The sequence below is a fragment of the Amblyomma maculatum genome, chromosome 10, assembly GCF_055883805.1.
Source record: "Amblyomma maculatum isolate TAMU_Amacu chromosome 10, ASM5588380v1, whole genome shotgun sequence".
NCBI classification, from domain to species: domain Eukaryota; kingdom Metazoa; phylum Arthropoda; class Arachnida; order Ixodida; family Ixodidae; genus Amblyomma; species Amblyomma maculatum.
The window spans coordinates 52558147-52581466 of NC_139353.1; the positions used below are offsets into that span (position 1 = coordinate 52558147).

The following is a 23320-nucleotide window of genomic DNA, read 5'->3' on the forward strand; positions in this document are numbered from 1 at the left end:
GCGATAACAGCAGAGGATTTCCGGGCTGCTCCATTTTCGTGTCCATCTGTATACGATATATTTTGTCTTTATCCAGGGTAGCTAAATTGGTAGATAAATTTTGTCTAATCGTGGCCCACGGTGATAATACAGAGAAAACGCTGGAATCAATTTCCTTCCACAAACTTTAAGCATGAATAGCTTTTCTGCAACGTCTGGGTATACATTTACCCTTGGGACGAAATAACCGCTATTTTATATCCTCACGGTAACACTGACGTAAAACATTTACTACTAGGTTAGGCCGTGTTTAAAAACGCCGTGATATCGTAGTTTGAACAACCAATGCTCTTCGATTACTAATGCTCAGCTTTAAATGATGATATTTGAGAATCGCAAAATAATCGCGATTGTTGACGTTAGATAGCCAAGAACGAACTTCCGGCGTTAATGATGACAAGTTTGCAATGCGGAGCTAGTACACGATGGCACATACGTGCCTTGTCGTGTACTGGTTTTCCTTATGCAGATTTTAGGAGTACTTTTGCAGACGCAGCCACTCTGACAAATGGTAGAAAGATATCACAAAAACCGGCTCACAGCAAATATGTTTCATGGTTCGAATTAAGGTCCGTCAGATCAAAAATATATAACCCATCTCTTATAAGTTCGCCGCCTACAGGACTGGTTATTCACACAGTTGTGTTCCTCGTTTCTTAGCTGTTCGGAGATAAAGTTGCAACGAGTAAAGCACTAATGAGTAAGAAGCCACGAGAGGAAGTCTGATGAAGAGAGTAACCTCTGAAACTTGGTATAATAAATTGCCGCTGGGAGTTTTTTTTTTTTTTTCGAAAAGGTAAGTAATACTTATAAGATGGTATGAGCAGTACTTCTTTACCGCGCGCAAATTGTTTGAGCACATTTGCGTGCCCCTGTCAACGCGAAATAGGAAATAATATTCTCCCCTTTCCCTCAACTGGCCGTAGATAATTTAATATAGAGCTGACTAATGGTGCCGCCGATTAACCATTTATTCATGGCAGAATGGCGCAAAACGTATGGTGGTGGTGAGAGACTGCTAGTTTGCAATAGCGATGCAAGGTAATAGTTTAATCACAAAATGTGTGCATTACAAACAGGAATTGTTAATAATTTTAGCTTGGACTTCATCTTCGAAAGAGGCGGTGGCTGGTTTGTACGTCCTTCTTTTACATGTCTTCGCTGGGCCCAGACGAAGACAAGTCCTCGAAATGTTGGCTCGGCTTGCGAACTGAGGCTTCCACTGAACACTTGTTCAGTTATCTTCTTTAAAAAAGGAGCAGAACAAAATTGCAGCTGCGTTCCTACTTCTTTTGGTACTGTATGCACGAATATATGTTTTTTGTTAACCGCATGTACATTTGTATACGAGCCCTGAACGATGTCCACTAAACTACTAGTCTAGTGGTCGAATGGGCAGAAAATAAAATAACGACGTAATACAATTTTTTCTGAGAACAATGTTAGGAAAGGCATGTGAAATCTGCGTAGCAATTTTTTTTTCTTTTCCTTTTCCCGTTAGCTGTGGCACAGATTGAATGAATGCAAATGTCCCTGTATTCGTCTTTAGAAGAATAACAGCAGTAAAAGTATAAGTTACTTGCTGACATATATGCGTGTAATTAAGGTGTTTAGCAACATTAATTCAAAGCACAGGAAATGAGATCAGCAATGTAGATTTTAACAAGTCTGTCCTCGTACAATGTCTGCACATAACGTTCATCGATAGGCATCTGAGTGAATATGAAGTTCTTTCTTCATATATTTAACGCTCTTTAAAAATTTGCTAAATGTAATTATTTAGCAGTTCATATGTTCTTTTGTGCTTTAATAAGATGGCTACCAGTATTAAGCCAAATGTAATTTTCCGCTTAAGAGCTCGCCTCAAGTGTCTAATAGGACAGCATTAAAATATTCAAAAACATGCCCAAGCTATGGTGACGCTTTGCGGCCATGATAAGGGAGTGGTTGAATTTAAATTATTAAAGCGAACGCTACACTGCAGTAGGTTTTCAAGCCATCGGCGTGGCACCGTGGAGGAAGAAGAAGCAAGATATGAAGAAGAAGAAGAAGAAGAAGAAGAAGAAGAAGAAGAAGAAGAAGAAGAAGAAGAAGAAGAAGACGAAGAAGAAGAAGAAGATGATGATGATGATGATGATGATGATGATGATGATGATGATGATGATGATGATGATGATGATGATGATGAATAAGACAAACTCAGTAGTTGGTAGAGGCAAACGACAACAGCGAGTTGCTAGGACACAAGATTCGTTCGAACATTGTTAGGGCGATGTGCCCAGAGTTCGACGTAGAGACAATGTCATACCTCTAGAAGTCTTCTACACCCGAATGAGAATGTTCCATGACGAAAGGCATAGGGTGCTCATACATTAAGTTATTCCTCTATGGCATAAATAAACCTGAAACCATACAGTAAACTACTATGAGCCAGAGCCATGTCTTTACTTTGAAGCTGAACCTAAGCGTAACCACGCAGATTGCTTTCGCGTAACTCCAGGTTTAACCACAAGCTAAACCACAGCTATTCTTTTTTATTTGATAAAACAGCGCACTTTAGAACAAAAATAAAGTTGAATGAAACATACATTTATCCTAACTGCATGGAGCGACGGAGATACAAAGTAGCTACGCTTACCTAGGAATCTTCTATGCACTTCTTCGCCGATACTCACAGGTTTGTTGCTATCATATTCTGCGTTTTAATTCCATAAAGATAACCTGCCACTGCGGCGTAGTGGTCGAAAGTCTGACTCACGGGCCTTAAATCACACGTTCCTATTGTTGCTCTTGAAGCCCATATTTCGAATTTGAGGCGCAAATATTCACTCTGCCGAACTAATCTTTCTAATGATAATTTAGTGATGCCACGGCAATATAATAATAATTAATGTTGATTTATCGGTAAGGGGGACGTCGCGACTCGCTCAACCAGTCCGGAATTCCCTGTTATGCAGACACCTGCAATGCCTGCTTTTACGTCAACCGATACCTGTTACATCATCATCAGCAGCAGCAGCCTGACTATACCCACTGCAGGGCGAAGGCCTCTCCCATATTTCTCCACTTAACCCGGTTCTGTGCTAGCTGCATCCACTTGACCCCTGCGAACTTCTTAACCTCATCCGCCCACCTAACTTTCTGCCGCCCCCTGCTACGCTTTCCTTCCCTTGGAATCCAGTTTGTTACACTAAGCGACCATCGGTTATCCTCTCTTCGCACTACATGTCCTGCCCATGTCCATTTCTTCTTCTTCATTTCCACTAGAATGTCGGTAACTTGAGTTATTTCTCTGACCCACTCTGCACGCTTCCTATCTCTTAATGTTACCCCTGCCATTTTTCGTTCCATAGCTCTCTGTGTTGTCCTCAACTTAAGTATAACTCTCTTGGTTAACCTCCACGTTTCAGCCCCATAACCTGTTACGCTCTCGCATTAATTGAAAAAGAGCACACCGACTGCGTAGATCACAGCAGATTGTGGCAAGCTCTCCAAGAGATGGGAGTTCCAATTCACCTCATCTGTCTCCTCAGGAACCTGTATGAAGGGCAAGAGGCCACAGTCAGAACTGGGCATGGTCTTACTGATTGGTTTCCGATTGAGAAAGGAGTGAGGCAAGGCTGCATACTGTCGCCCTGCCTATTTAATCTATATGCAGAGTGCATCATGAGGAAGGCCGGTCTGGACGAGTCTTCAGCTGGAGTGAAGATTGCTGGAAAACGTATCAACAACCTTAGATATGCGGATGATACCACTTTAATGGCAGAAAGTGAAGCGGAACTCAAGAGACTTCTGATGCGCGTACAAGAAGAGAGTGAGAAGTTTGGGCTTAAACTGAGCATTAAAAAGACAAAGATCATGGCGCGTTGCCCTATCAAGTCCTGGAGCATCAAGGGACAAGAAGTGGAAGCTGTGACAGATTTTCTCTTCTTGGGCTCCAAGATTACCTCGGAAGGAGACTGCAGCCATGAAATTAGGAGACGCCTGCTTCTGGGAAAGAGAGCAATGGTTAGCCTTGACCGCCTAGTAAAGAGCAGAGACATTAGTCTGCCAACCAAGATCCGTATAACTCGTGCTATGGTCTTTCCAGTTGTGATGTATGGATGCGAGAGTTGGACTGTGAAAAAGGCTGACCGCCGAAGAATTGACGCGTTTGAATTGTGGTGCTGGCGAAGACTCTTGAGAGTTCCTTGGACTGCCAGAAGATCAAATCAGTCAATATTGTCGACCATAAACCCTGACTGCTCATTGGAGGGTCAAATTCTAAAGTTAAAGCTCAGCTACTTTGGTCATCTGATGAGAAGAGAGGAGTCGCTGGAGAAAGATTTGATGTTGGGAAAGGTTGAGGGTCGCCGGAGAAGGAGTAGGCAGCGAACGCGATGGTTAGATGGCATCCTCGAGGCATTGCAGATGAAGTTATGTGATGTCAGGAAGATAGTGAGAGACCGGAAAGCGTGGCGTGACATGGTCAATAGGGTCACGAAGAGTCGGACACGACTGAACGACTGAACTGAACTGTACCCTAATTAGTTGCGTTCTTTGGTGATTTTTCGTTTGTCCCCTCAGTTATCATGTCAGACTAATTTCTCTCAGATTCATGAAACTTTTCTTGTGGGATAGGAATTCATCGTGAAAACAGCCCTGGGATCTTATTATTTCATTATCAGCGGCTCAGATGCATCAGGCTTGTTTCTTTCGAAATACCGGAATCATAGCTTCTTTCATTATAGACATTAAAATTGGCCGCAATACTGTCCAATGCACTTGCTTTGACGTGAAACATTTACCAGTCACTGCACAGAAGAGTTTCAACGAAGGAATTCAAGAAAACGGTGCGCTCCCTTTTCCATGATACATCTCAGACATGCTGTGATGGCCACTCAGGGGTATGTGCAGCACTTGTAGCGCTGGATGTTTAAAAATAAGGTTTCCTGTTGCGCTTCAGCAATGGGAATTTTTGTGAGATGTTAAACATCAGCTACATTATTTCACACAGTTCTCAAAAAGTTCTCAATAAGGCCAATTGGATTTCAGACAGCGGATGTGCTGTGGTACGAGTTTCCTTTAAAAATGAGCATTATAACACAACCTTGGGGAAATATCACCACAATTGCCAAACAAAAACGCGGAACATGGTATTCTTTATAGCATTTTTATTGGCATAAGCGTAGGTTCTAAAGAAAAATTTTCACGATCCTTAATGAACTTACCCCAAGCTCAAGCAAAAGACAAAACTAGGTTTACATAGTGCTATATAGCCTTGTCGTGCTGAGATTCAAAGGTACCGTACTCCCGAAAGTAGCTGGGCCTAAATTACCTCCCTCACGTGATTTCAAACTGTAGATTAGAAGGATTAAACTTTTTTTTCATAGCGCAGTTGTCTATCATTTATTTGTACAACTTTAGGTGCAAATATTCTATCCAAGCAGTAGTAGTGTCGGCCGGCTGAGACACCTAGCTAATGAGCCCAGATCGAATGGAAAAAACGAAATCATTAGATATCAAAGCAATATTTTGAGAAATACGATCCTTGAGTGAATTCAGTGGTGATTAATTCGCTTTTCACGTATTTTAGCGGCACCTTTAGCTTTCCAAGAAAGGCCACATAACTTCAGTCAAAGAGAGACAAAAGTGCTTTGGGTAAGCGTTGTCTACCGCGAAGATCTCCCGTATATTAGAAACTATTAGTAACTTAAAAATACACAGTCCAGTCTGTTCGCTTTATGCGCGAAAAAAAAATCAATAAAATATAATCATCTGACATTTGAATTTTCTACTTTAAAAACATTAGTAGTGACTTTGCTTAACGCATAATTGTTCTGCAACTATTCAGATCTAAATCGTGTCTCAATTTATGCAAAGCACATATCATTAGTGCTTCCAGATTAATTATTCCTTCTTGATATTCACTCAGTTTGCGTCACAGGGAATGATGTGTCTAACGAACGATTTTCTTACTGTCTGTTATAGGATAATTGAGTTAAGGTTTTCGTATTGAATGCCACACGTTTTAGGACTTGTGCTGCGAAGTAAAAATAAATGTGCTTTGTACTCTCAATATATAAATGCTTGCAAGCAGGCACCTTGAATATAGTTCTCCTCAGCTTCCACAGGGAAGACAACGCGATGATGCGTTTTTTCGTCTTTGCTTTTGTGGTTTGCCCTCTAGGTGGCGCAGCCTCCGCTGAAGAAAACGGTAAGCATTGGTTCGCAAGTTTGCTTTGTATTCCAAAGAAATCTTGATCATAAAGATAAGTTGCGTACGTACCATAGCGATCAAAATATGTTCTCTCGTTCAGTTCTCTTCAGTGGTCAGAACTAATGATTATGTCTCCATAGGTAATTCTAATGTGAAAGCAGTGCTGCTGAGGCGTCTAAGCTCATGCTTAGCATTATAGTCTCACACGATCTCTCTCAAAGATGATGATACATAGCCTCTCACGGAGCTTAAGTACCAATTCTAGCGCGATATCAAAGTTCTAGGTGTCTAGGTGCCGCATTCTGTACCAATAAAGCACTTCGTAAAAGTATAATAACAAGAAATTGCATGAGGGTTACGAGCGTGGGGATCCGCCAGTTCCAATAAAAGCTAGATATAGTCAGTAAACGAGCACTGATATACAAGCCAAAAAGCACTGACAAATATGTCTAAAATGAACCTAACCAGACCATTTAGCTATCGTAACCGCAAAACAGCTGTGTTTTAGCAAGGCCTCAGTGGTCTGAACACAAATTTGGAAACGTCTTCCGAACTAATGGGTAGGTTTTATGCCGCCCAGGCCTAAAATCTGACTTGTAACCTGTATTAATGTAATTCATACTTATTATTATTGCTGCCCATTGTCAGTAGCACACACCGCATGGCTTTTGAATTTATCTTCACGCGTAAAGCAATATGATGTGTCACAGTAGAAGCGTGCGGGTGCCAAATCACATGCTTGAGGTAAAGGTTGGAGAAAGGACACCAAATAGACAATGTTGTAAGCTGTAGAAGGCCGAGAAAAACCTTGATCTTACTCTACTGCTTGCCTTATTGGGGTTAAAACAACATGAAAAATATCAAGATCGCTTTAGCTCTGTCATTAACTGTGCAGCGCGGCAACGTGAAAGACTCTAGTCTTTTGCGGGCCTTCCTTCTCGCATATGAAGTTTGCTACTCTTTTTAACTACAAATCCCTTGATTTGTGCCTCGATTACATCCCATATACTTGTTACTATAGAGTCGCAATATACCCTTACACATGAAAGACCACCTCACACAGGTACAAAATACAGCTTTAATCATGCCCTACGAACGTGCCTGCGTGCCTACAGCCTCCCTGTCGGAAACGGGATCGAACGGTTTCCATCTCATCATGCAGTCTGAGCGCAGGTTCCCGCGTTAGGTGCTCCTGCCATACGCAGCCCGACCACGGCAGTAACAAGAAACTAAATGCCACAGACGAGCTCATGGTGTTTCTCTCTCGAAATAAACGGCACCGGCCTTTCAAGAGAATGAGCCTTTAATTTTATCGCTTTTCGAAACAGCAATGTTTTGAATAGCTGACTTGGCATGACACTGCTTGCAAAGGATTGAGAAACAGAAGCGGAGATGCAATCTAGACACTTACCACGCTGTGTACTGCGAGATCTGTCTTAGGACGTTTCTCTAGTCGACAGCTCTTTCGTCCTCGATAGCGCGAGCCTTCTACAGTTATGAAAACTGCAATGTAACAGAATTAAAGGCCCTGTTCTGAAGAAAACCCGGCGTCGGCGCTGGGGCTGTGATCGAACAATACGAGCATGACTCTGGCAGGTGCCAGTTAGCAGGTGGTAGTTGGCAGGTTGCATGCCTGGCTGGGGATTGGCCGAAAAGATGTGTGACGTCATGAGGTCCTAACTCGCGTATACATTTTGAGATCGGAAGGAGAACTGGCATTCGGACCCACCAGGATCCTTGCATACCGTATAAGACTGGCTACTCCCTGGGCTACGCGGGCACGGTTTACGGTTTGGTTGAAGCGGAGCTTTGCACCTATATCTAGTGGTATTACACATATAGTGATAGCGCGCGACTTCTTTTCAAGAGGTATATGTGAGATAATAGGGAAAAAGTTATTGACAAAGCCACAAAGCCCATTTTTGTGAACGAAGACCTGCAAGAGGGAATGGTAGACAGTATGCGATTTACGCTATTGCGCAGCACCCTTACTGGTGTAGCATCCGTGTACCTCGATTTCTTTTGAACCAGTGCATGTAATAGCGTGAGCTCTACATTTCATCTTCCTCTCTTCTCCTATAAGAGAGTTACTGTAGAGGTAAAACACAAAATGTAGTGGCAGTTGTCACATGAACATTACCTGCAATTCTTGTGAGGATCTAGAAGGCAAGCGCAAGTGCGCTCGCAGTGAAGCCTGATCTCTGTACTCATCAATGAACATAAAAAACATGACTTCACTACAAAAGCAGAAGGAAAGCCCGATCGATTTGATTGATTGAATGCCATCTTCGAAACTTTGAAATTTGAGGCCATACAGCAAATGTTTTATTAAATTTAAATGCTATGGCACGGCAGCTTTTCCTAAGGATATACATGAATAAAAAGCTCCAGCTGGTTCATATAGTGCATTATAAACGTGTCTGATGGCTGTTGAATATATTTTTCGTCTATCAAGGACCTACGGCAGAATAGATGCTAGCCCATCGTTGCGTATAAATGACAACAGATGAAGTTTAGCATTGACTAAAACATACGAAGCGTGTTGACGTGTAATACTCAATGCTAGAAAAAAAAATTATTATTTATTTTACATATTTGCTTGAATTTTCTGAGGCACCCTCCTCTCCTGACACAATAGACTAAGGAGCCCCCTTTTAACCGGGCACAGAAAAGTCGTTATAGCGGTGTATCAACTAATAGTCCAAACTCTAATGCATTTTTGCTATAAGCAAAATCTGCGTCTCGGCTTCGGTGGTGTTCGTACTCGTTTTCCATTTGTTTTTCTGTTTAATCAGCGCTCTACACGTTATAATAAAATACCGTGTAAGCGGGAGGCAACTTCGATACAAAAAGCACAACAATGGCATACAAAGCGTCCAGTATGAGAGCAGTCACTTTTGTGAGCATCTGCTTCGCGTTCATATTTATTGCAAATCAAAGGCGCTAAATGCGCTGCCGTATAAAAACGTCGTTGATCACGTCATTTAGATGAAATTCGACGTATGGTAGACACGCGGTTACCCGAGGAGTCTGCCTTTATTGCTTGGAATCTTGTTGTTTCGTATAAACTTTGTTACCATCAAACGCGTGGCATTTCGGTAGTTTCCTGCAAGTCCTTATTTCTCTGGGGACGATCACCGTCTTCGGGACTATAAATATCTTTCTCCCCCACTACGCCTTCCATGTTTTAGGAAAGCAATATGCACACACATAATTTTCCAAAATAAGCCTACAGAAACGAACTTTGCCTTCGGGAGCCACCGAAGCAATATTGCGTTTTAAAGTAATATTTTTGAATTAATATTTTCTTGCTGATTTGTACAGCCCCGGAAACGTCTCCAGGGGAACTGCCCTTCTTTGATGGCAGCGATGACTACCAAGGTATATGTTTTGTTTTATTTATATTTCGACGGCACTGAAATGTTTTTCTAATTTGTGTAATTTTTTAAACGCTTAAACGTCCAATTTTGACACCAAAAATGTTTCATAAGCCCTGTGATTAGGCGAGGTGAAGTTACATCTTAAATTAGTTTTATTTCCAAAGAAAGCGCATTTGGCATGCTCGAACCACAAGTGTATAAAACCGAATGCAGTTGGTTGCAAAATGCATCGAATCATGCATTATAGCCTTTCTCAATATTTTTATTTCTATGTGATCTTGTCTTGAAATTTTGCGTCATTTCACTCCATATCTGACTGCACAAATTACATTTTACCAATGATCCCCAAGTGAAATAACTTAGCAAACTTTGACCCTTATAGTAACAGAACCAACGTGTAAAGCGCAGTTCTCTTTTCTTACTTGTTAAAGCAAACGTGCAACTTGCACCCGTCTCCTTTTCATAAAACAGAATAATTTTGTCGAGGCGCTGATGCACCGGATACTTCCAGTCAACTTAACCAAGATTTGAACAGAAAGAAATGTCTTAGCCCAATGAAACCAAGTGAGCATGACTGAGAGGAACGCTGTCTCTCCTGCAGTATATTTTTGGTTCTGCGGTTAAACATTAGTACAGAAGTGACTGTCTTACTTTAAAATATTCGGTTCAGGAACGCAGCGTCAATTAAAACATTATGCGACGTTTTGAAAAAGAGGCTACTGGAATGAATTCTTAATGTATAATACGGGTTCTAGCTACTATACTGTATTTCATTGCCAACGGAAGCGAATTTTCACCGCTGCTTATGTGTGCCAAAAACTTTTGTACTTTGGCTTCGGTTAAACATAGTGTGAAGCGATATGCCCGGCCAAGGCGCGCGGCGCGCCTCTAAATATATTCCACATTGACGTCCGCGATCGTGTGTCGATCCTCGCAGCTGCGCACGCATTAAGCTACTTCCTACGTTAGTTGACCTTTCACCTTTGGTGGGATCATAGCTACCCTCACTGGTTGTAGTTCAAGTTCCAACTTGCCCGACTACTGTGCCGGAGTACCAGGGTTCGATCTCGACAGCTGGAGGCTGCGTTTCGATGGAGGCGAAACAGAGGCGTCCCTGTGCTTCGCGATGTGTGAGTGCTCGGTAAAGGTTCCCAGGTGGTCGAAGAAACACCGGTACTCTCCACTACAGAACCCCTGCTTCCCCTTCCGCTTTCATTCCCAGCTTCCTCTTTTGCCTTACGGTACAGTTCAGGTGCCGAAAAAGTGTGACAGATACTGCATCTTTCTTTCCTTTAAATCAGTCAACCATTTTCTTCCGATATCATGGCATTGCTTCGCATGATACTTGATCAGCGCCTGAACTTTAGCCTGCTACTAAAAGAAATTGCAGTCAGAACATGGATACTAATAATCAAGTTGGGTCATTTCCTAAGAAAATATTCTGTGACCACTTTAAGATTTATTCGTTCATAGTAATCATGCTTATTATATAATTTGGATCCTACCATAGCCACTTATCATTAATATACAAGCAGCAAAAAATTAATGGTAACTGCAAAAACTGCATTGTGAGAATGCGAAAGCATTAGTGCTGCCAAAAGGTTTTTGTAATATTTACTTCTTTTTTACTTTGTGATGCGTTTGTTTTTAATTTTATGTGATTTCGGTTGTTATGTAGCTATATTATATTATCGTTATCCTACATTATTTATTTTTAATTGTTGATTTTGATTGTTTTTGCGCTTTAAATTATTGTTTTAAATTTCCACTATCATTATTTATCTTCATCATACACATTAGTATTATTATTGTATTATTGCTGTTTTAGTCACCATCATCACTATTTATAATCATATAATTTTACATATTCATAGCCTTATGGGGGTTAATTCTCGCAAGAATGCGCGTCGGGAGAGGGGGAAAGGGGGGGGGGGGCTAGTCGCTGCAGTCGCCTTCTAGCCGCGACGTACAGCTGTGACCGCCAACCCGCGGTGCGAGAAGTCGCCACTGCAGCGCGTTTGGGCCAGAGAGACAACCGCCGAGTTACGTACTCGATTAGAGTTTATTGTACTCGAGTACACGCCAAGAGAATACTCAAATACAACAGCCGTGGCGAACGCTCCGTTCGCGTACGGGGATGAAATAAACCACCTAATAAGCAAGGAAGTGAGAGGAGTGTTCAGCTCACCTGGTATAGCTTCGCACGGCCCGTTGCGGTAGGTGCGTACGGTGACCAGGCGACTCTGCGACAGCAGCGGTCTCCCCTAAGGAAATAATGAACCGCGCACATGCGCGCTCAAATGCCGACAGACCCCAAGAGAGTTGCGACAGACGCACTCCTCGACTCGGACCGGAGAGAGATCCCCGGGTTACGCTGGGAGGAAAGAGGGAAAGCTGCAGCAGCGTCGCTGCAGGAGACAAGGAGGCAGTGGAGGGTGGCTAGTCTGCTCTCTCCTTCACCAACCTCCCTATCAGCGCGCTTAGCTCACGTGATAATTACGCGCTGTCGTTGTAATGGGGGCAAGCGATTTGTGTGAATCCCCATACCATACATAGCTTTGCAAGAAAGGGAAGGACTTCCTCTATGGACACCTGAGCTGCGCCGAAAGGGCAAGTAACTGCAAATTAGTTTACAGAGAAAGAAAGGCCCTGCATCCGTCAAACTTTAACACTATTCGTAGTAATTGGTTCACAAGAAGTGAGAGGCGCAGTATCTGTGACACTTGATTCTGTGGACACCTGAACCACGCCTTAAGGGAAGGGAGGAAGGTGGGCGAGAAACTGGGAAGAGAGAGGAGCCGTAGTGTGGGGTGAAAGTAATTTCGACCACTTGGGGGATCTTTAACTTGCACTGACATCGCGCAGCACACGTACGCCACTTCGTTTCGCCTCCATTGAAACGCAGCCGCCGGTGGTCGGGATCGAACCCGGGTATTCCAGCACAATAATTATATTTGAATCCCATATGGCACCGCTCTTCCTGTGAACATTATCCTGTCGCCCATGTGCTCACTGAAACTAAAATTTCGGTTGTCGATTTTTCGATGTCTTCGTAATAGCATTAACATCCCTGTCTTTTCGAACTTACGGGCGACTGACGCCCGTCAGTTGTGGTATGGTGCAGATTTTTCTGTAGGATTATTTCGGCTGATAGCGCGAACCTGTTTTCTCGACGTTTATCCACTGGAGAGAGTGTTGTTGAGGTGGAAACACGATTGCCGGTTCGCGCCATGTATGCCGAGTTTTCTTCTGTTGTTTATTGAGTTTTATCTTGATTTTTTCTCCTAATTTTTATTTTGCATTTTTGTACTTTGTTTTATATGCTTACGTTCTTTTTTGCGGTGACGAAGTTGCACTCGTTGTTTTTTTATCTCTGTCCTTCCTCGCTCTTGTAAGTTATAAAAAGATAGAGGCAGTTTTTCATGAACACCGCCCACATTCTCTTGTTTTTTGTTAGATGAGTCTTGGCTGCCTACATACTACTAACATGGATTTATTATACCCACAATTTTTCAAAGCCCTCTTTTCAGTTTCTTGAACAATAATTGCTGTAATTTGCGCTTTTTCGTATCTCAAATTAAATATCTGATGTGTTTGCTCACTATTGTTTTTTATATTAGATATCTATTCTTTTAGAAGAAAATGTGATTGCTTCTCATATGTTATCTTCTAAATTTTTAAAATTTGCCGCCACTGAAATATACCCCTGAACGATAATAGTAGCTTGCTCATTTCAAAATTCCTGGCTCATTCCGCTCCCTCGTTTAGTTCTCCTGTTTTAAAAAAAACGTTTGGTTTCATGACAGGTTTTACGTATTATTGAGGGTTGTGAGCGCGATATCTCCAGTATACATTGCAGCCTCCAACCACAGAATCCGTTGAGGAAAAGCAGAACGTGCGTAGGATTATATTTGCTACTCCAAACAGAGAATGTCTCTTATAACAAACTGGACTTGACAAGTTATATCATAAAAACTATAAGGAAACCGATTCCAGCCCTTTCACTGTAGTCAGTTCAATTTTACGTATTTCAAGAATTGATCTCTTAACGGTGGAATATTTTCATGCTTGAAAACTGATTTTTGAACAAACATTTTCATATCAGACCTAGCTGTCAGCTTGACAGCTGACAACTAGAGGGTTCCGTAGATGCGCAGTCGGACATACTGACGAGCGTTGCACACGAGTGATGCAAAACAAGCACCTTATCCTTCCCTTGTGTTTGCATGACAACCTCTGGAAAATGAGAGGAATATTTATTATCCGCTCTTTGAAGTGTCAGTTATCTATGTTTTCTAATCTCTGTATCTATCCGTATTTTTCCCATCCTTAGTCGTGGTTTCAACATTTTGTATGCAGAATTCCTCCTTTGACTTCTTTTTCAGTTCCGCCGGATTATTACGGCGGTCAATACCTCCCAAATCTTGGTCTCGGAGTTTCTTTTGGACCGTACATTCCCCTTGGTAAGTCTCATCCAAGGCAAATGCACGTCGCTGCATTCTTACTTCATAATTTCTTGTAGTGAAATACCGGAAAATTTTCAAAAATGGCTATATTGCGCTGTAATGATTTATTCATTTTTTTGTTTATGGCAAAGTGAAATACTGTTCTGCTACACAAATAAAGAAAACCGTTCGGATTGCCGCTATTTTGTATTCGTCGACATGTTACTAGAGATTGCGAAACGCTTGCCTACTTTTGCTTTGCTGACAGCAGTCTTATATGCAAGGGATTTGGGTTCCAGCGAATATGCACTAAAACATTATGGGACGATATTTCTAGTTGACAGTTTCTCTACTTATTGTCCTCTTCAACTGTAGTTGGCTTACACCACTAATCTCAAGAAATACCAAGGTGGCATAAAACTCAATAATGAAACAAGCATTCTCTGTGACCACAGGTACTTTCAGTTTCTGGTGCATTAGAAACTGAGAGCGCCTGTCTACACTGTTTTGTTTTTTTGTTGTTGTTTTTTTAATTCAACCCTGGCTCGTCGATGCCCTGATACAGGAGGAAATTATCTGTGCAGCATGTCGCCTATGATAGGTGACACAACCATCGTTTCTAGCAGGCCAAATGCGGCATAAGGATGACACTGACTGAATAAGCCACATTGTAATCGCTCGTCACTTACTGGACAGACCATGTCAAGTGATTGACGGAGCACTTGTTCTACCTACACATAAATATTAAGCGGTGGAAAGGGCTGACGGCTTCCAGACTGTGCCCTGCTCATGGCTTGTTGTTTATCAGTCGGCGTGAAATCGATTGAATAAGTTCACTTCAGTTCAGTTTATTTCCGTTCAAGTGAAAGTGGGAGACGAGGCAAAAGGCACGTAACCTGACAAGGCCTCGTCTCCCATGTGCAGCTCGCAACAGGCAATACGTTCAGATGCATACAAAGGGAATTGTCCTGATTAACAATACAGCAAATTAAAAAAAAAAATAGATATATAAGATACATATCAACACACAATGCAGATTGCAGATTAACACCACTTTGCGGGGGTACAAACACTTCAGGGAATATGCGACTGCACAGAGATGAGAAGAAAAAAATACAATAAAAATGTGGATCTGTGTTTGACAGGGAAAACATGGCGACATAGACTGCAAATAAAAAAAAACATGAAGAAAACGAAAAACTAATAATTTTCATTCAGATGGGTGTACATATATTCATTAAATACATTATGTGGTCTTTGGGAATGCTTTATATGATGCTTTAAAATAATTAACAGCGATGTGTCCGGCTATATAATAGCATACCTGCGTTCTCCAAGAAACAGATATTTAAATAGTAGCAAGACATGAGTATTGTCAAAGTTCGCAGTTTATTCTCGATTATTGTTTCTTTTCCAAAAGGTGTACCGTACAAAGGTCCTTATCCAAGTTTCCCAACCTGGAACCCTGACGGTGAGTTAATTCACGCTTTGATAACGTTTGCTTTCTTCTTTTTCGAGATTAAGGGCAGCTGGGACAAAACCCTGCATAAACTTCAAACATTCTAGAACTAAAACCAAAATTGACCTTCGTTAGTGGACATCATTTTCATTTCTAAGTGCCGAATATAAGCACGAATGCGAACACTGGCAAAAGTATAAGAATAATGTCATCACTTTTAGGACCTTTCTCTAAAATGCAATCCGGCCATAATAATAATGTTATCATGTTAATCTCTTGCGATGTGGACGCAGTGAATATGAAATATAACTGCGAAACATCACCGCAACTTATATTTGTAATGGCAATCATGTAATTCTTCGATAGAGAGCTATAACTGCGTACTATCATTCTATACCCACCCGTTACCGCACAATCTATTTTGCAACTAAGCGATGAGATCATGTAGGTATGCAACTTTGGGTGCGTTCCGATTCCTTAGACGTCTAGCAAGACCACTTCGTAGACGTCATCGTAGACGTCTGCACGTTCGCGTAATGAAACGCGTCTACATGTCTACGCCTCCGCTACATAGCGGCATAAACGATGAACTAAAACGTTTGAATAACTATTATAGCGTTGCTGTTTAAAAGTTTACCATAAGACAAGTAAATACCGCGTTTTTAATGGTTCGCAATTTTTTTCAGCAATAATATTGCGTGTTTAATGCTTACCGCGTAAGTCGACTATTGGGCTGTCTACTTCTAGCGAACAGTACCGACATTGCTTGCGTAACTGGCGCACTCACAGATTGACGGAAGAGATCTTCAGTGACGTTTTTCGATACTGAATGGGATATGTACGTGCTTCTCGGATGAGCTCACGCACACAGCATTAAGCAAGAAAAACGCACACATTTTTGTAAATTTGAGAGGATTACCTACGAAAGGATATCAAGCAACTGCACAAGAAACCTTTTGTGCAGGCACACCTGTCATCTGCACTCACTAGGTGATGAAACCTTAGATAGCAACTAGATTTAAGAATATGCAGGCAGGCTAAACTCAATGTACAAGGCCTCATCATCAGGTGAGTTCGTTCTTTCGAGATTAACTGAAAAGGCAAGGAAGAGTTTGCCGCGGTAACTAAAGGAAGAGAGAAACACTTTCGGGCCGTACACCAGCCGTCCTGACTCGCGACGAGGTGCCCAAAGTGCGACGAGTGTATTATAACGTCAAGACTCAAGCAACAATCATCGTCAAATTTAAATGCAATCATGCAAACAGAACAACAGTATCCAACTCTTTACGACAACCCTCAACCACGGGCTTTCCTCTTGAGCGATTCAAGAATTTGCAGTGCTATGAACTAACGCCTAATAAGGCCGCTGAATTAGCCTTCAGCTAGCGTAAGCATTGACGTATCAACTCACATTTGAAAGACTCCTGCGCTCGGAAAGATTACGACCACCGTGAACACGAATCGCTCAGCGCGATGCGCGCAATGTCCGCCATGTTTAGACGGCAAAGTAGCCTATCGATGTTGCCTTCAGCGGATCAATATTCTTGCCCTTCTTCGTAAGAATTCGAACATCCCAAGATGGAGGCCGTCCGGCTAGCCGTCTAAGTAGACGTCTATGATATTGGAACACACTCCTAACTGCATGGCAGACGCAGGACCATCGAATCAGCTGCAGTAAGTTTGCCAAAAATTTCGCTACCATAGGTAGAGCGCTATGCCACTGGCTGTAGCCGTCTTACGCCAAACATGCTCGCCTGAAAACACAGCGCGCGTTCAGAAGTATCACAGGCGTAACAGAAATTCAACCAGCCGAGCTCTCTTCTTGGTTCATGCCGGCGCCGTCAGTGAAGGATGTTAAATATTGTGCTAATATCGACCCTTTCTGCGAAACCAAACAACAAAGGGAATGCTGCAAATGTTTCACTAAATAATATCTGCGACTCAGTTTTTCCCCTACCGTTTACTTATAAATCTCACCTTCTCGTAGTGTGATAGACGGTAGACTCATGCGCACATTAGAAATGATGGTAGTGTCTCTTCAGTAAAGAGGACCCCTACTCTGCTGAAAACACCAATATCGTTTCTTGAATAATTCTGGAATGGACAATCAGCTAAAACATTGAGAACCAAGACGGATGGTTGGCGTATTCTACATAATTTAGATTAACCCTCTTAATTGTAACTCAACATAACCGACCCGAACCAGAGCCAATTTTTCTTTAACTACGAAGTTTCTAAGAAAGTTACATAGCTCTCCTTTGTGGCCGTATGACTGCGCTTGGGTGGGTGTCAATGAGTAATCACTCCCTTATCACAAATCTACTCCACCTTGGGGGATTTTTCTAAACATTCGACTAACCAAACATCAAATAGAAGTGTTTGCATACATGCGGGCTTTCAAAATTAGCACTATCAGAATGCCTGTATCTAAGGCAGAAACTTTAAATACAAAATATTTCAGGCACAGAACACTATTACAGTTTTGCACGAATCAACTGCAGAGTTTCTGCATTGCGTACCAGAAGATGTAGCTGAAAACATGGCATGTCCGCACTGTAGCTTTCATCATTCATCGGAATGTTGACCGCAGACAGACGTAGACAAGACCATATGTCGAAACGTTGTCTCGGCTTGTAAACTCAGGCTCCTCCTCTACCTTTGTACAGTGCTCTTTCATATTCTTCGGAAAAAGTTGCATGCATGCCTTTGTAAGATTGTAGTTGGCAGATGTTCGATTGGCCGGCAGACTTTGACGCCTTGAGACTGCATGACATAACTAAGTTGGCGAGAGCTTTGTAGAGGCTGAAAGAAGAATCGAACCCTACCCCCCTTGGATCTTCTTAGACACCTAGGACCTAGGACGCGCAAGCTGGGTTTTATATGTGTGTTTGTTGGCCTTTCATATAATGTTGTAAGTCCTAGAAGGTGGCAGCACTTCCCAGTGAGCATGCATCGTCATTAGGGCGCGAAATTTCAAACGGAGAGTTCAAACCATACCCGTACGGCAAAAACCTTGCGGGACGGAAAACCGCCACCGTACATGTACGGCAAAAACCTTCAAAGGGCTAAGACTATGCTAATGAGGAAATGAGAGATACTAGCTCTACACATTACGACATTAGCGCTTGCGCGCGTTGCAAAGCATTGTATGTCAAAAAGGATCCAAAAAGGGAACCTCATACGGGCGACGTTAACGATTCCGCGTCATATCCTTATTAGTTAAGATTAAGCGCCTCGCTATTCGTTTTTATGCTGATGTTAGATTTTACTCAAACAATCGGTGCAGCTGCAAAGCATCAGATAAGACTTAGTTTTCAAGTATTTATTGTTGAAAACACACCCCATTTCTATAGCAGCCTGTTATATATCGTGAAGCACGGGACAAGCAAGGTTTTGAGCCGCATTGGAAAGTAATATACTCTCATCAATACGTTGGCAATAGCATCTTGCACTAAACTGCACTCGTATAAGAATTGACATGATCGTGAAATGAATGAGTATGGTCAAGTAAACTAGTAAGTTTATTGACTGCCTAGAATTCCCGCGTTTACCTCTTTTTCTTGTCAAGTCACTCAACGAAACAATTTGGCATCAGCTGGAATGTGAAAACACGTAATAAGCAATATGTCAATGAACCGCGAATACGTTTACTTCTCTGTATACAAACCGTAACTGTGAAATATAAATTACTACTTATTGTACTACATTCCCATTTGCACTTTTTTTTTCTTGATAAGAATTGACACCCTTCATTCCTATAATGGTATCTTCATAAAAAGTGCGAGCCTCTTGTCGCAAGAAAGCACGAAATTCTACAAATCATAAACGTAAGAACGCCCATCACGGATCTCGTTAGACGGAGATTAAACGTCTGGGCCAGTTGGTTCATACTGCATAAGAAGTAAAACTGTGAAAACAGAGGCAGGATAATAGGAAAGAAGCGATGTGATGTGGTGTGCCCTTTTTTGCTCTTTTCCTGCGTCTGTTTTCGCTGGTTTCCTTTGTACTATGGTTAAATGGAGGATACGCCTAGCATAGTGATAGAAGGAAAGGTGAAGTTCGTTCCACTGTGTCAACGTAATTTTAACAGATGTGTGTTTGTTTTGCAGAAAAATTTGATGTAGACGAAACGAATGAGAACGACTCCCAGGACAGCAAGAAAGATCAGTAGGGATCTAAGCCGTCATCGTTGTCGCCCAAGACGAGCTACTTGAAATAAATTAAACGCATTTCCTTAAAAACATGTTTCTCTTTCTAGTGAACTCATTGAATTTTAAGTGTTTTTATATATGGGAGAAAAAAAATTGTTTAAAAACCACCATCTACAGAAGGGAAGTCTTCGCATCAATGAAACTGGTATACTTTGAAGCTGCTTTGTGTATTAATGCTGGTAAAATTCGTAAGTCGCAAGGCAGTATTTCGTCCACATACAGGTGTTTTAACAGCGAATCTATTTTAGTTGGTACACAAGTCCACACAGTGTCATTTAAACATCAAGATTACTATTGGAGGGTTTCTTTATTTTTTTTCGCACAGTGCTATCATAAGCTGAAGTTTCTTTTTTTCCGATGGCGTTATTTGCCATCGCAGACTTTCAACTCTGAGTTTAGACTTAACGCGCACAAAAGGAGTATCTCCCTTTGTATAGCACCTAAGGATGTATAGTTATGCTCGGACAATAGAAAGAAAGCCAGCTGATCCATTTGTGATTAACTAACTAGACCAGGATAGTCAACGAATTTGTTTTCGCTAAGGCGAAATATGTAGTGTGGCATTAGTACTGATCACCTGCACGGCTGCAAACAGTGATAACAGTACACAAAAAGTTTAGCAGCTCGCGTTTCCAACAGCAACCTCATGCAGAGAGATATGACAAAGCAGTGGCCCGATTCTCCACAATTTGCCGTTTTGTTCAAATTGTGATGTACGCGTGACATGTACAGCAAGGTCGTGTCAGATTACGTAAGCGCACAATCAGGTTACGCATTCTGAAGACAGAGAAAGATTCAAAGAAAAAAAAAAGAACTGCCGCTGGCTTTTACAATATATTGGCGCCAAGTATGAAAAACGGCGATGCTCCGGCAGCCGCTCGGGTGCGAGAAGACTTGGTATCTGATAAGTCACCCTCTTGACCCCACATAGGATAAATCAACTCAACGGAGGCAACTGATGAGATGAGTGCATCAGTATCAAGGCACCACAGAAAAGTTCTTAATGGAACTGCGAAATCAATGCCAGACTCTGAGGGGACACCAAACTAGAACTTGGGCAAAGAGGTCACGGAGGCGGAGTTGTGGTTTGCCATGAGGCAACTACTCACCACGTCCGCACCCGGGCCTGACGATGTTACCAACAAAGCACTCAGAAATTGGGACGCACGGTCACTAAAAGCACTCACTGATCTCATGAAGAAATACTAGACAGGCGGAAACATTCCCGAATAAGGGAAACATGCAAAAATGACATTCATTCAAAATCCAGGCAAGACATTATTTGTAGAGAATCTACGTCCAATCTCTCAGACATGCTGCTTAGGAAAATCAATGAAACGTGCAATTCTCAACCGACTACTGGAATACGCCGAGGACGATGACTTACTCCCAAACTAAATGCTGGGCTTAAGGTATAATCGTTCCACCCAAGGTGTTTTGTTGCAACTCAAGGCAAGCATAATAAGCACGGAACGTGGCATAGGAACTAAAACCATAATAGGCTTGGTTTAAACAAGGCTTTCAATAATATCACGCATGATGCTATCATAAATAACCTCTTGGACATCAGGCCAAGAGAAAGAACTTTCAATTACATAAAGTTGCTTCTCAGTAAAAGAATGGCAGAGATAGCAACGGGAGAGATTAAATCAAACTCTATCTCCCTAGGAGGTTAAAGAACGCCTCAGGACTTAGTCCTGTCACCCGTCCTTTTTAACCTCTTACCAATAAAAATTCCTACTAAATTAACAGCCCTCCCGGGGCTCCAAAACACATTCTATGCCGCTGATATTATCTTATGGACCACAACTGGCAGCGATGGTCAGGTAGAGGATACCCTGAAATAAGCTCTAGACATAATAGAAGACCTGGCAGGCAAACCAGGGCTAACCTTCTCGCCCTCCAAATCTGAATTATTCGTAATCAGAACGAACCAAGAGGTCCTCGAGGCAAAATTACAAATCTCTGTCTCCACATAATAACTGGGTGAAGGGCTCCCTGTAAAGGAAGTTAAAACTATAAGAATTCTTGGACTCTTCCTTCAGTCGAAGAGGAAGAGCGACGAAAATTTGGATAGACTCAAGACAACCGTCAACATGACTAATTAGACGAATTTTCAAGCAAAAGAATGGGAGTAAAAGAGAAAGAACTCTGCAAAATAGTGCAAGCATTGGTATTAAGCAGGCTTGTCTACGCACTTCCGTACCTAAAATTAGACAGTATTGAAAAAGCCAAAGTAGAGGCTATAATTTAACAATAATATAAGGTAGAATTAGGGCTACCGAACTGTACTTCCACCAAAAAACTCCTGGGATTGGCCTTGAGCTGGGATTAGCTTAAAGAGGCACATTTAACAACGCAACGAGGCCTGCTTTCCAGCATCAAAGCAGAAAGGAGCATACTTGATCGTTTAGGACTCGGCATTAAGTTTTGACCACAGGATACCAAGACACTGATACCTAAACGCATCGCTAAGGCAATAAGAGTCAAGCCACTGTCTAAGAATATGCATCTTGCTCACCACGAAGGGAGGAGGACAACTAGGGTAAAAGCTCTACACAGCATATACCGCCAAGATGAACTTGTGGTATATGTAGATTCCACAGAATATCAACCGAAACAAGCGTTCGCACTAGCGGCGGTGGACACTCAAGGCACACTGATAGTCTCTGGCACTACCAAAACGAGATCCTCTGAAACGGCAGAAGAGGCGACGATCGCCCTTGCCGTCGTTAACACCGAAGCTACTACTATACTCCATAACTCTAAATTCGCCATACACAATTATACAAGAGGCAGAATTTCTCAGGCAGCAATGAGCATATTGGATCAAACCAAGTCAACCAAGGTTAGTAGATGATCGAATCCTCTTCAGGCGGCTTCCTCAGTGCAGGATGCCGGCAGCCGCTGCTTTCCCGCGCACCCGTTCGATCACACAAGTAACTCTGGCTATGAGACGCCGTAGTCGAGAGCTCGGAAAATTTTGAATACCTGTGGTTCTTTAACGCGCACTAAGGTCGCACAGCACACGGGCGTCTTTCTTTCCACCTCCATCGACAAGCGGCCGCCGAAGCTTGGATTCGCGGACCCATCATCCTTGGGCCCAGCACTCGAGAGGCCTAACCAGTGCGCACCACAGTATTGTCCTGGACCAGGCATTCTTGTTTGTCTTCAGCGGTTATGGGAGAAACGGGCCGCGATTTGCCGCAGACCAATGTAAAATAGACAGAAGGAATGTCAGTCGGCAGCTCAGTAAGCTGGGAGCGCTCGATATCATCGTTTCATGCACTGTTTAGTATTAAGGCATCCATGTCGATAATTAAGCAGTTTGTAGTCACCAAATGTACTAGAGTTAGTGTTGGCATTTAAGGTGTATATGAGCGGCAACATTAAACCACAGATTCTGTTGCACTTCGCTTTCCAAGAAGCGCAGATTTGTTTTATTGAAGGAGCCAAAGTAAATAGGTTTGGAGAAGCAAGGTCGATGATTGCGCGCTCTGCCTTGACTCGTCCAAAGGAATAAAATTTTACAAAAAAAAAAAAAAAAGCAATGACACCGCCAATCCGAAGGAAAATGGAAAACAATG

At 42.2% G+C, this 23320-nt stretch overlaps 1 protein-coding gene across 1 annotated transcript; it reads left to right on the forward strand.

The window, feature by feature from the left end:
* Positions 1-6076: 6076 nt before the first annotated feature.
* Positions 6077-19763, forward strand: LOC146176409 (uncharacterized). Its single transcript, XM_084582745.1, has 5 exons — positions 6077-6235; positions 9563-9619; positions 14004-14081; positions 15484-15534; positions 19632-19763. The coding sequence occupies exons 1-5, from the start codon at positions 6079-6081 to the stop codon at positions 19691-19693; spliced, it is 405 nt and encodes a 134-aa protein (XP_084438871.1). The 5' UTR covers positions 6077-6078; the 3' UTR covers positions 19694-19763.
* The last annotated feature ends 3557 nt before the right edge of the window (positions 19764-23320 follow it).

Bases quoted from the DNA above. Each gene is read 5' to 3' on its own strand.
- LOC146176409 (XM_084582745.1), top strand. From the start codon at position 6,079: ATGTGCTTTGTACTCTCAATATATAAATGCTTGCAAGCAGGCACCTTG. The intron at 9,620-14,003 runs GTATATGTTTTG...CTTCTTTTTCAG, and splicing joins TGGCAGCGATGACTACCAAG to TTCCGCCGGATTATTACGGC. The intron at 14,082-15,483 runs GTAAGTCTCATC...CTTTTCCAAAAG, and splicing joins TGGACCGTACATTCCCCTTG to GTGTACCGTACAAAGGTCCT.